At 41.8% G+C, this 13,858-nt stretch overlaps 1 protein-coding gene across 1 annotated transcript in view; it reads left to right on the top strand.

The window, feature by feature from the left end:
- STT3B (STT3 oligosaccharyltransferase complex catalytic subunit B) overlaps positions 1-13,858 on the top strand; it is an 80,864-nt gene that overhangs the window by 45,154 nt on the left and 21,852 nt on the right. Inside the window, 2 exon segments of the mRNA XM_051962859.1 lie at positions 3,393-3,458; positions 7,283-7,382. Coding sequence (XP_051818819.1) covers positions 3,393-3,458; positions 7,283-7,382 — 166 coding nt within the window.

Genomic DNA, 13,858 nt, shown 5'->3' with positions numbered 1-13,858 from the left:
AGACCAATAGAGAGCTCGATTCTTGGCAGCTCCAATTCAGATTTTAAAAAGTTGTTAGGATAGAACCAGGAAAAGGTGGAGGCCATGGGATTCTAGGTAATGATCTGGGAAGGATGTTGGAGATCCTCTTGTCATTTTATAGAGGAGGAACCCATCTGAGAAGTGGAGTGGCTGGACCCAAGGGACCCTGTGTGACCAACCCTTATGCTAAGCTCTTCACAAATATTGTCACATTTAATCCTCACAACACCCCTGGGAGTAAGTGCTATTATTATCCTCATTTTACATTTCAGGAAATGGAGGCAGACAGAAATTGGATGGCTTGTTTGGGGTTACACAGCTAGTAACTGAGCCAGATGAATTCAGGTTTTCGGGATTCCAGGCATGGTCCTTGCAGACCATAGTCAAGGTCTAGGGTATAATTGCTACTTAATGAACAGTCCTGGTGGCAGTATCCCTGAATGACTCTCCTCTCTGGTGGCAGTATCCCTGAGTGACTCTCCTCTCTGCTGCTCGGGCCTAACCCAGCAGCCTTAGCCTCCCCAGACCAGGGCATTCAGTTCTGTCCATCCTGCTCCTGAGTTCACAAAGGAAGAGCGGGTCATCCCCCAACTACCCCTCCCCCATTATTATTATTATTTTTTAAAGTTTTTCCATCCAGTTAAAACCACTTCTCTTCTTTAGTAAAATCAGTCTTGGTATATTAGAGGGGAGAAAAAAACCTTCATCTTTGAGTTAAAAGATTGGCCACTTCCCCCTTTGTAAAATGAGGAAAATATATGAATTACTTTGTAAATTTTTAAGCTCTTTTTATAGGTATATTATTTTATGGTGAAAACAGTTTGTTTTGTGCCTGTTTTTCCTTAAGACATTTGAGGTCTGTTAGATTGTGTTCCCCCTTCAAGTACACCCTGTGGGGCCAGCTTAGGGTGGAGAGAAGGCATTTGTCCCATTGAACCTGCTGAGGGGCAGGTCATTCATTGTCTCTTGATTTGATAGTTTAGTAAGGTGTTTTTTTCTTTTCAACAAACTTTATTTTCAGCCAAACAGTCCCTGGGGTTTGTGACCATGGAATCTTGTCTATTCACAGTGAACATTTTGTGGGTAAAGAATTCTTAGCAGTCAGAACCTATGGTCATGTTACTAGAGCTTTATAGTTGGTCCTTGGACGCCTTGATCTGTTTGATGTGCACGATATTCTGTTGTTTGGCACTTACAGACCCCTGGTCTGGTCAACCTGAGGGCCACCATTTTGATGCTTCTAGAGGAGACGCAGCTCCTCTTCATTTAGCAAACAGGACTTGGCTGTGGGTAGTACAAGGACCAGCCTCACGATGGACTCCTCCAGAATGAGCCAAATTGGCACCTTTTCATCAGGAGGCCTTGGCTTGGGAGCCTTTTCCAGTATGGTAAAACTGGCCAAAAACTTGTCTCTGGTGACAGCTTTAGGGATTCAGTCTTCTCCATATCAGGGTGAGTCATGACTAGAGCTTTCATAGAAATGGAGGTTTGAGGCCATCCAGTTCAGTCCGATTGACAATCCCCTTCATTATCACCAACAAGTGGTCACTTGGCCTTTGGAGAAAACCTCTGTTGAGAGGGAAACCTGCTAGTTTCCAGTGCAGCCCAGGTCCTTTTTGTCTAGTACCTGTAGGGAAATCTCCCCATATTTTACTTAGTCACCTGTGTCCAACCAGAATAAGTCAGAACAGGCCCATGGGAGCAGAGCTGAGAAGAAACTCAGACATCATCCAGGCCAAATTGCCTAGATTTGTCATACGACCTCTCTGTTAGGGTCACACATAGTTTCCAATACAAGGATTGAAACCTGGGTTCTCCACCTCTAAAACCCAGCTCTCTTTCCACTGTTAGATTCCTTTCTTCTTTCTACAATAGCATTTAATCACTGTCCTCCCACATCCTGCCAGGCTTCTCTTCCAGGCCAAAGAACCTCCATTTCTTCAACTGTAGATTTGCTGGAAATATCTTATAGTTAATTTTAATAGGATTTTTTTCATACTTGTTTCCAAATGGCAACTTATTTTATGATCATGTTGATGGAAAACTTTTACAAATGGATGTTATGTAGTAACTGAAAGCCTTTGGTCTCAAATATCTGTTTGCTGGAAATAGTGTAAGAAAGACTTGTACAGACAACAGTAAGCATTACTGTGGAGGTGATTATTTTGATGGGGGGGAGGTTGAGATAAAAGAATTTTAATTGAAATTCCATCGACAGTATGGAAAGATGTTACTGCTTGCAATTAGCATTAATATAGAAGTATTAATCCTATGTTCTGTCTGCCATATTTAAGAGTTGATTATATAGTCATTCTCTGTTTTTTCAAAAGTTTGTCATTCTCTTGTGGTATCATCACTTATGTAACAGATTTGATCCTGAAACTTAGAAAATAATCTTTTGTGTTGCTGAAGAATGACATTGATGCTACAGTTAGCGAGTCTGGGTGTGTGTAGATAATGGATGTAGACACACACCCACACACACATAAAATGTTGTACTATATATGGTCCTTGAAGGATAGCATAGTGGCTCAGTGGATAGAGTGTGAGTGGAGTCAGGAGGAGCTGAATTTTAATTTGCCTAAGACAATAGCTGGGTGACCTTAGGCAAGACTCTTTAATTTGTTTGCCTCAGTTTCTTCATCATCAAATGAGCTGGGGTTGGCAAGCCTCTCCAGTATCTGTGCCAAGAAAATCCCCCTTAGGGTCACAGAGAGATGGACACAGCTGAACAACCACCATACAAAGTCCTCGGAAGTCAGGGTTGTCTCGTCCCGGCTCATGGCTTGCTCCATATGGCGGGTGCTGAAGAAGGGCTTGACATGCACGTGCACAATGTGTGACGTGATGTGTGATATGTCTGAGGGATGGAAAGAGGCAAGTCCGGTTTCTTAGTGCATTTTCCAGGTTTGTTTTCATGTAACATTCATGTAGAAAGTGTTTCTATAATTCCCAAAGTGATTGAAGACAGTAATTGGTAAAGTGAAGTCCTCAGAGGGAGAAAAAAGACTTTTTTTTGAAATATCAAGATCAATATGTCAAAATGTCATGAAGAAAATTGCTCTCTGGTTGTTTATACGTTGCACACGTACCTTCCAGTGCTTGCCTTCTGGGGTGCGTGCTCCTGGGCCATTGCCGTGCTGGGCAGCCCATGTCCTGCACAGTGAAAGGCTGGCACTTCTTTTCATCCATGGGGATGGGGAAAATTTACATCAACAGCTATCCCTGCTTTGTTTGAATGTAGAAATTGTGTTGTTCTTTTTATTTATGTCTTTAGGGCTTTAACCTTAGCAGGTTCTTCATAAATTTTGTTGAATTGTTCTTCTCTCCTTGTGTTCTGATTTGAATTAACTGTTATTTGTTTGTTTTAGGTGAAATCTGTAAAAACTGGGTCAGTCTCTTGGACAATTTGCTGCTGCTTATCCTACTTCTATATGGTAAGACATACTTACTAATCTTTTTAGCAAAGAAACAAATATATTCTTTTTAAATGGGGATCTTTTATTTTAAAAGAATTAAAAGGGATTTTTTTTAATTGTTCGATTTGTTCATTTCTTTCATGTGAAATTTTTTCCCAGATAGGCTGTAAAAATAAAGGTTTTGTCGTTAGCATATTTAAGCAACTGTGGTATATCAAGTAAATACATGGTGTTCCTTAACCGGTCATTGTACTTGATCGTGGGCTATGGACAATGCAGCTTTCAGCTCAGGGGGCACCAAGAAAGAATGGTCCTTATATATCCATATATCCATTAAAATATGAAGAAAGCAAGTATTAAGTTTTGATGAACAAGTGGAACTTTGGACCTTTGCCACAAAGATCTCCAACACAAGGACTTCAGGGAACCCTCTGTCTTGCACAGAGATTGCTTTCTTGGGAACTCTGCAGAGAAGGGGGGATTTTTGAATAAAAAGTAACAGGTAATTGACCGTGGCAGCAGAAGTGTAAACTGTTCCTCTTAAAATGTGAAAGAGCAAGAAAAGCACAGCTCCCAGCACCCATTAGGTTATGGGGAGAAGAATCACCCTTATTTGGGTGCAAAGAGTCTGGAGGGGTCTAAAAGAATTCTAAGCTATAGTAGGAGAGTAAGGATTAAAGATGGGGTAGAGGTAGAAAAGTACAAGAAGGGCCCGGAGCATGAGGGCAGAGAGGTAGCTAAGAGAGAGGTTTCTGGGCTCTTGTTAAGAGAAAGCAGCTGCTCGTGTTGTTGGGATGCTCACCGGGGAGGCTCAAAGGAAGGAGATAGAAGCAGTCTATAGGGACTGTCAGCTGGAGATGGAAGAATGAGGCCTCCTTCATATTAGGGGGACATAAAGTCAGAAGTCCCAAGGCATGTCAAACCCAGTGGCTGCTTTACTACCCTTTGGGCACTTGCCATCTTGGCCAGGGATACTTCCAGAAGAAATGGAACAACTCTATAAATATCCTTAGGTCTTCGAAAATATGCTTTTGGTTTTGGTTTTGAATATAGATGCCATCCAAAGCAGAGAACAAAGGCAGTTTGGACAAATGAATAACTTGTTCAGAAGATATCTTTTTGTCTTATTTAGATTATTGAACCCATGACTTAAGAGAAACAGTAATGAAATTCACTTAAGAGTTGGTAAAGCTGGATTTATCTGGAATCTTGGAAATCTGCCCCCAAAAGGATAAATGTAAGGGGAAGGAGCTGGAAAAATACTTGAAATACTTATCTCTCCTAGCTACCTAACCCAGGGAGTGATATACAAAGGCAAAAATTATGATTGGATGAAGGGACTTTGGAGAACCTCTAGTCCTATTCATTCATTCATTTATTTGCCTATCTATTTATTTAAATTGGTAATGCCTTATTTTTCAAAATACATGCAAAGATAGTTTTCAATATTCATCCCTGCAAAACCTTGTATTCCAAATTTTTCTCCCTCCTCCCCCCTCCTCTTGATAGCAAGTAATCCAAAATAAGTTAAATGTAAAATTCTTCTAAACATATTTCCACATTTATCATATTGCATAAGAAAAATCAGATCAAAAGAGAAAAAATGAGGAAAAAAACAGAAAGCAAGCAAATAACAATAGCAAAAAAGGTGAAGACACCATGTTATGATCCACAATTCAATCTCCATAGTTCTATTTCTGGATATAGTTCTATTTCTGGATACAGATGACATTTTTCCATCACAAATCTATTGGAATTGGCCAGAATCACCTCACTGTTAAAAAAGCCACGTCCATCAGTATTGATCATTACATAATATTCTTGTTCCTGTACACAATGATCTCCTGGTTCTGTTCTTCATCTAGCATCAGTTCAAGTCTTTCCAGGCCTCTCTGAAATCCTTCTGCTGATCATTTATTACAGGACAATAATATCCCATAACATTCACATACTGTAACTTATTCAGCCATTCTCGATTGATGGACATTTACTCAGTTTCCAGTTACTAGCCACTACAAAGAGGGCTGCCACAAACACTTTTGCACATGAGGGTCCCTTTCCCTCCTTTAAGATCTCTTTAGGGTACAGGCCCAAACACTGCTGGGTCAAAAGATATACACACTTTGACAGCCCCTTGGGCATAGTTTCAAATTGCTCTCCGGAATCAAATCATTCATTTTACAGAAGAGAAAACAGAGACCAGGAAGAGTTACAAGAGTAGTTTCATGTCTACTCAGAATAGCATAGGGCCAAGATGTCTTATTTACATATTCAGCCATTTATTCTTTATTTTTCCTCTCTGAGGCAGTTGGATTTAAGTGACTTGCCCAGGGATATAGAGCTAGGAAGTGCTAAGTGTCCAAGGTTGGATTCCAGGCCCTCTGGGTCCAGATGCCCCCATTCATCCACTTCTTGTGGCAGGCTTCCAGGAAGGATAATCACTCTTGCCATCAGGGAGCCCATAGTTCAATGTGGGAGTGCGTGATGGAGGCAGGAAAAAAGTCAAGTCTCTGCTGAATACTTACTCAGCAAGGGGGGCACTGGCAGGAGTGTTGGTCTGGGCCTACAGGGGGCGCTTGAGCCACTTCTTTACAGACCCTGTTGGTGTGGCATGGGGGAGGGCAGGAGAGGCCCCAGTGGCCATGAAGTAGTATGAGAGGATTGTGGAGGGGCTTAAAAGCCAGAGAGGGAGCTCTGTCACGTGTCGCAGAGGCGGGTAGGGAGACTCCCTTGGACAGCTCTGAGGAGGATTGGAGGCAGCAGGGCACCGGGGAAACCCCTCAGGAAGGGGCCGTGCCAGCACAGGCTCTCTGGTAGCAGCTAAGTGGGTGAGGAGGGATGCCCTGGACTGTGTGGTGCTTGTGCCAATTGATCAAGCCAGGCTTGTGTTTTGGGCAGTTCTCCCTGTGACTTTTAAAAAGTTTGCTTAAAATGAGGTACTTCCATCCGGTGGTATATGTGATAAATTGTAACTTCCCAGTTAGAGCATTGGGAGTTGGACAGCTTGAGGTTAAGTTGACCGTTCTGTTTGTGAACAAAGAATTTGTTGATCACATGATATGTGAAATTAAGATTTCATGGGGGAGTGCTTAGCCTGATTAAAACAGTTTTACTAGGTCGTTATTCAGAGTGTTACAAGTTACTCTTCTCTCTCATTAAAGTAGTTTTAGAGAGACATCTTTCTCCTTGGCCAAACATCATTTCTTTTCTTGTATCTATAAGAATGTAGTCAAATTGAAAGTGCGTGGAGGATTCTCGTGGACTGCTCTGTTTCCCTGGCAGTCAGGATCGCAATGGTCAAGATCAGCCTTCAGTTGTTTTCCTCTTTGGCAACAATAGATTGTGCTGGTCTTGGCACACTCTGCAGCCCTCTCAGTCCTCTTCTTGACCAAGTGCTTGGCAGATCGCAGCATTCTAAAACACTCTTGTATTCTTGGCAATAATTTGCCATGAAATGAAAAACAAATCAAGTTTTTTTGTATTTTTTTTTAAGCAACTCACATATGCTTTCATCTTAAGTAAAAATAATTGCTAGCTTTTTTCTTGTTTCCCAAATTTTTGATCCATTCAAGTATACCTGAGCGAATTACCTGTGAATCGTGATATGAGTTTGCTAGTAACTGGAAAAAAAATGCCTTGGATTTGTGTCCTGGATGACCATATGAATCTTCAACAAAACTTACAGGTCATGAAAAGCTGTTTAACCTTCTTCCATGTGGAATATTCACATCGAGAATATTTCATAGTAATCTGTTACTTAGCTAGATCATCAGGAAGGTAACCAAGAATTTTCCAATGTCCTAATATATTGTCATCTCATTTTTACATGTTTTTCCTCCTAGGTCTCTGCATGGGGAGGTTACGTGTTTATTATAAACCTCATTCCACTGCATGTGTTTGTATTATTGCTGATGCAGAGATACAGCAAGAGGGTCTACATAGGTGAGTGACCACCTGCCTTTAGCAGCTAAGAATTATATCGTAAATGCTTTTTACTGAGATCCTTTCAAGTTGCATTTCACAGGTGATTTGTTACACTTCTTGCATTAAGAGAAAAGCCCAGGCAGTCATAGAAATCCTGTTTTAATTACTCCTATTTTTAAGTAGTTAATTTTGAGTTTGAATCTTATAGTCTGTCCTTTAAATTTCTTTTCCCTCTTGAAAAGGACATGTAGTATAAAACTCATCTTTCAAATTATGCATACTTTGACTCACTTATTTAAATGAAATGCAGTTATGGTACACTGACCTTAGTTCAGGGCCCACCTTCTCCTTCCTCTTATTAGCCAGATGGCCATAGGTCAAGCACATAATTTCTCAGAATTTTAGTTTTTATATTTGTCGAATAGAGAAAGCATAGGATTATTTCACCAAAAGCACTTTGTAGTCTGTAAAATATCCTATTTATTTTATCTGCTGTTAATTTGGTGGGGAGAGGAGGTTAGCTTTATACAATGATGATTTTCAAAAATAAAATAAGATTCTGGTATTTTGAAAAGCTGCACTTTGGGGACATATCCTGAGCCTTGGTTTATCCTAAAGAATCTTATATAATGTAAAGAAGAGTTTTTTCCAAAAGAATTGTTTTCACAATGTGGTAACTAAACTGAATGATTAATGAAAGCTGATTCATTCTCCAAGTTTATTTTTTTCCCCACAATATAGACGGAGCTTTGGCTGGTTAACTGTAAAAGAAATCTTATACTCTGAATCCACTGCCTTAGTGTGAACTTTCATTAAGTTTCCAATCATGTTTGGGAAAATGGCCCAAACATCACTCACCTGCCAAAGCACCACATTAGCTTTTAAGGAGTATATTTTATTGGGGGTTGGGGGTAGAATGACACTGTGAAGTACACGCACCACCCCATAACAGAATAATTCAGCTCCTCTCTTACCATTTTAGTTTTTGCCTTTTGTTTTCTTTTGACATCAGCCATTCTTAGATTTCCCCCCTCCTCACCCCAACCTTAAGCAGAACCAGCCCACCATACCACCCATGTTTAACAGAAACAATCTACAAGCTCAGATGCTCCAAGATGATACGTTTATTCATTTCTGGAGCTGAAGTAGATCGTTAGAATTCTCTAACTTTTGACTTGATTTTGGTGGTTAAGTCTACATCATTATTGCTATTTGTATTATTTTCTTAGTGCTATCTTATTCTGCATTAGTTCATATAAGTCTTCCATTGTTTAAATTCAGGTCTACTTATCCTAAACAAAAAATTTGAGAATTATTTAGCAAATCCCTCTTTACCAATCCACAAACCCCAGTCTTTAGAATATTAACTATATTGACTCTTGGGCTTTAATTTAGGAAATTAAAAAAATAAATGCTTTACTAGTTTTTAAATGGTTTCAGAATATTAATTTACTATTTTTGTCTAGTGAATTTCTATTCTTCTGGAAAAATGAAGGTCTCTCTATATTGATGGACTTGTAAATGAAGCTGGGAAACATAAAAAGAGATGGTTTTTAACTGGACAGACAGCTCCCAGGATTCCTTCCTCAGTGGCCGTTAGAGGCCTGGTCTTACCGTGCACCAGAGGCTGCGGCAGACCATCTTGGGGGTCACTTGTCAGCTCAGCTCGTAGTATTGAGATGCCTTAGCAAAGAACTGCCATGAAGAGGGGGAGAGGCACACGGCTCTCCAAACTAAGAAGCCGTTGGGGCGACTGGCCAGTGCCTGATTCTGATGGTCTTGGACTAGTGGTTAAGGGATATTCTAGGTGGAGTGGCAGTTTCACCCAAAACAGAGTCACTCACCAACTTTAATCTTTATTACAGTCAGAATTTACTTACGGGAAGAAATGTAGCAAAAAACATGAGCTGACTTCAGCCTGGCCCTGGTCCTGCCGTTTGTCTGAAATTGTGGGGGGACCTCTGGACTGGAAGGCAGTCGGCCTTTAGGTGATGTTTCATGTGTTGGTGCTGGCTCTTCCTAGACCAGTGGCCCCCTCTCCCCTTTGTTGGAGTGACCAGCTGTGCCCCTCATTTGGTATGTTTTATGTTAAACAGATGGGTGTTGGACACATGCTGTGAGTGTGGCGGTGTGTCAGAGCAGGCAGGAGGCAGGCCCGCTCCAGCACCGGAAGCCTGGGCTCCGGGTCCCGCAGCCAAGAAGAGGGCTCCTGATTTCTTGGTGCCAGGCGGCTCATCCTCAGTGCGGGCTCCTGCCCGAGTTGCCCACACTTAGCAGAGTCATTGGTGCAGAGCAGGAGTGGGAACTTTGGGGGGGTTTGAACCCAACTGTCAACTGCTAGAACTCCAGCAGTGGGAGGTTGCTGTACCTGGCTCTCTTAGCTCACATCATGGCCACATGATTTCAGGAGCCAGACTCCCCCCACCCCTGGTCTGGAGCTGTAACAAAGGGAACATGAGTCCGTCTCTGAACATTGTGCATGGCACGTTGTGGCAGGGCTGGGCCTGGGCACTCCTCTGGAGAGACCAGCCTGTGGGACTGCATGGACTCTGCTGGAAGAACAGGGGAATGGAGGCAAACAGCTGCCACTGCTATGGTTGGCTCCCCATCCCCACTTCACAGACCTGTTCTGACCATCCCTAACCTGTCTGCTTCTCCTCTCTGACCATCAGTGGGGCTTCTGACAGGCTGCTCTCCTGTCCTCTCCTTACTTACCTGGCCTTGGTGTGTCACTTCTGCCTCCCCTCTCCCCCCCTTTCCCCCCCCAAGAACCCCCTACCATTGGAGAACTTCTAGAATTTACAGGAGAGCCAAGCCTGCCACTTTCCCAGTTGGAGTTTTAGTCCTGTTGCAAGAATTGGGGGAAATGTAATTTTTTATTACTTAAAAGAACAAACATAGTGCTCGGGGAAGATTTCTCTGGAATCCTGAATTATGTCTTGCTGATTAAGATTAGAAGCCACCTACAAATAGGCTGGCTTTATTCATGATTCATAATCCATTCAATAAAGATTAAGGGCCTATTGTGCAGAAGCCTTTAGGCTAGGTACTGGGGACCTCCCCAATCTTTGTATGTGACCCCATGAGCCCCACTGCCCTGGGGGTTTTCTTGGTAAAGATTTTTGGAGCCTTTGCCCATTTCTTTTCCGATGAATGAACACACACAGGGTTGAGGGACTTTCCTAGGATCTCTCAGCTGTACATTTGAGGCTGGCTCTGAGCCTCCTTCTGTGGAGCACATGCCTCAGAGCCCCTTGGGGTTCTGTAATGTACACTAATGCATATTTTTGTTTTCAAGAACTGTAGGCAATGTTGATGTGTAATTACTGTTTTGTTTTGTTTTTTTTTTTTTTTTTAATGTATTCTGTAGGAGAAAAGCAAACACAAAATGACTGTTGTAGGGGATTGGCAGGTGACCCTGCATTGTGGTCTTTGGGCTGTTGGTTGTACTTGGGTTTCCCCTTTCCCTCATCAGTTCATCTGTGTGGAAGGGCCCTTTTCTGTAAGGAATCATATTAAGGCAAAAAGTGTTTGATCCTGGATTTTTTTTTTTTTAATAACCATACACCTGAGGGACTTGGCTCTAAAATTTCAGTTTTTGTGCAATTGAAGTGAAGAATGGACACTCTATTGTCTTGCATGTAGGATAATGCAGACTGCTACTACTGAGGGCAGTCGCCCACCCTGCCTCAGCTTCGCCCAGGCTTCTGGGTTGGTGTACACTGACCGGTTCAGTAAGAGCCAGCCCTTCAGACAAAGACTTCCACACTCAGATGTGTCCCCATTATGACCGTTACTTCTCTTCAGAAACTGAAGTCAGCTAACCTCCCAAAGGCTGGGCATTGTACTGCAGGCCCCCAGGAAAGGGGAAGCAACCGGAGGAAGCTTCAGTCTCTGGACTCTCCTGTTGGGTGTGAATCACCCTTCATTTGAGTCTTTCACCTTATAATAAAAACCTCTTTTCTACATTTTCAGTGATAATATCTCGTTTTCCTTTATTGTTTTCTTCCAAACTCTGTCATTTCCAAACTGTCATCCAGTTTTTCCTCATTAGTCACTGAGGAAAGTCCAGGGTTAGCAGTAACTCTCCCTTTATCTCCGGAGAGAGATGTGAGAGCCGAGCACCTTGTCTTTACCTAGAATCTTGTTTACAGAGTGTTTTCCATGCATGTTCTGAATCCCCAGTGCTGTCTGGGTTTCTTGTAGATGAGAAACCTCTTCACAGTCATCATCACGAGCTGTGTCTCATTGGGTCCAGAGGCAAAGAAATGGAAACCAATCGGTCTATATCAAAGAAAACAGTGGAAGGGAAGGGCTGCACACATGTAAAGATTCATCATTTAAGCAAGTAGGAGTTGTTAAAGTGAAGGGTCCCCCAGCAGGGAGGTCTAAGACACAGAGAGCTGTTGTCTGACCCCAAGTACTCAAAGAACTCTTAGAATTTAGTGATTTTTTTCCAATAGGAAAAAACATCCACAGAACAGACTACAGCAAATTTGATGGGAAAACTAAAGAAATAAATAAGGGAAAACTTGGGTCATTTTCATATGGGTCAAAACCCCAAGAAACTTTACAGGCTTTAATTATGGCAATATTGTTGTCATAATGACATTTACTGAGACAAATTGTAGAAACTCTTATTTCCTTTCTTTTCTGACTGAGTAGTTTTTGTGAAGGGTCCTGCCAATTTAGCCTCATACTTTGCAGGCTGGCTGCATTTGGGATCTCTTCCACCTCTAGTAACAACAAGCAAGCCCCCAAATGCACTTTAGGGGTTTCTGAGTGCTGGATGGTGAATTGTCCCACAAATATATTAGATAAACAAAATCATGGAGTGGTGTTTCTTCCTCCCCATGGTGATTGAGATCTGAATTGTCCTTCCTCAGAAGCATGTTTGCCATGATTCTGTTCCAGTATTTTTTTCAGGACTTTTTTCTTTGATTCTTTTTTCCCTTAATAGTATTTTATTTTTCCAATTACATGTAAAAATAGTTTTCATCATTCATTTTTGTAAGATTTGGAGTTGCAAATTTTTTTCTCCCTTCCCTAGACAACAATCTCATATATACACATACAATCATTTTCAATCTATTTCCATATTAGTCATAGTGTAAAAGAAAAAGCAAACCACAAAGGTATAAATAGTACACTCCGATCTGCATTCACTCTCCATAGTTCTCTCTCTGGGTGCCAATGGCATTTTCCATCCCAACAGGACTCTGTCTACTTGCTCATCTCAAAAAAATTTGTATTCCTTATCTGGAAGTGAAATCATATGTATTTCACTTATTACTTGTTCAGTCATTAAGTTGTGTCCAACTCTTTGAGACCCCATGAATGATAGCAAACTGGTGTTGTCTGTGGAGTTTGGCAAAGATACCGGGGGGAGGAGGGAGTGTCATTGCCTTCTCCAAACAGAGCTTAGATGACTTGCTTTGGGTCACACAACTAGTAAGTGGGTATGATTGGATTTGAACTCTGGTCTTCCTGACTCCAAGACCAGTGCCTTATACACTGAGCCACCTGGCTGCCTCACAAAATGTATAGTGTATGTACTGTTAATGGTGAATGAATGAAAAAGCATTTATTCAGCATTTACTGTGCTCAGTGTTGTGGATACAAATAATAATAGCATCTAGACTAAGAAGGCTGCAGCTGTGGGGACTTGGTATAGGGGAGTCTTATTTCTCTCAAGCTCTGAGCTGGACTGGCTGGTTAAGTCCACTCCTGCTCCCTGTCTGTCTCTTGCTTTCTCTCCACCCTCCCTCCTCCACTCCAAGCTCCTGGGAAGCCTGCATGCCACTGGCAAATTAATCTGCCTAAAACACTGCTTGGATCACGTTACTTTCAGCTCTACAACCACGTGTCTTCCTCTTGCTCGCAGGCTCAAATTCATGCTCTTTAGGCTGATATTCGAGCCTTTCTGCACTGGCTTCCACTTCCCTGTCCCTCCCCTTGAAGGGGGTCCCTTTGAGTCAAATTGCCTGAATTGGATCTTTGCCGCCCAGCTCTGTGCACCTCTGCCTCCTGCAAAGGCCAAGGGAGGTTATTTTTTTTTTTTTTAACCATTCATTAGAATTTTACTGCTTTATATTGAGTTTCTCATCCATTGGGCAACTGTGAGCTCTTATTATTTTTATATATATCACAATAGTACAATCCTCTTACACGTAACAAGCCATTTGATGTTTTTAATCAGTTTATTTCACTTTTAGAGTTAATCTCTTCATTGTACTGAATAATTGATTTGTCTGTGATTTTCAAATGTAAAAGAGAGAGACCAGGACATTGTCAAGGCCTATCTCTGCCCATTTCCCACAGTGTGGAGTTCTTAAGTCAGTCGTATTCGTGGACCAGAGGCCAGGAAGGTGCAGGCGTGATCCCCAGAAATCATTTTAACTGCGAGCTTCTGAATCTTGTCCATCTTCATGTCTGCTACCAAGAATACAATGTGACTAGGTTGACACCTTCTTAGCCCCCCCTTTCATTCTTGA

Source organism: Antechinus flavipes, chromosome 5, assembly GCF_016432865.1.
Source record: "Antechinus flavipes isolate AdamAnt ecotype Samford, QLD, Australia chromosome 5, AdamAnt_v2, whole genome shotgun sequence".
Lineage (NCBI taxonomy): Eukaryota > Metazoa > Chordata > Mammalia > Dasyuromorphia > Dasyuridae > Antechinus > Antechinus flavipes.
Note: the sequence above shows the minus strand (reverse complement) of the source record. Positions and strands in the feature narration are given on the sequence as shown.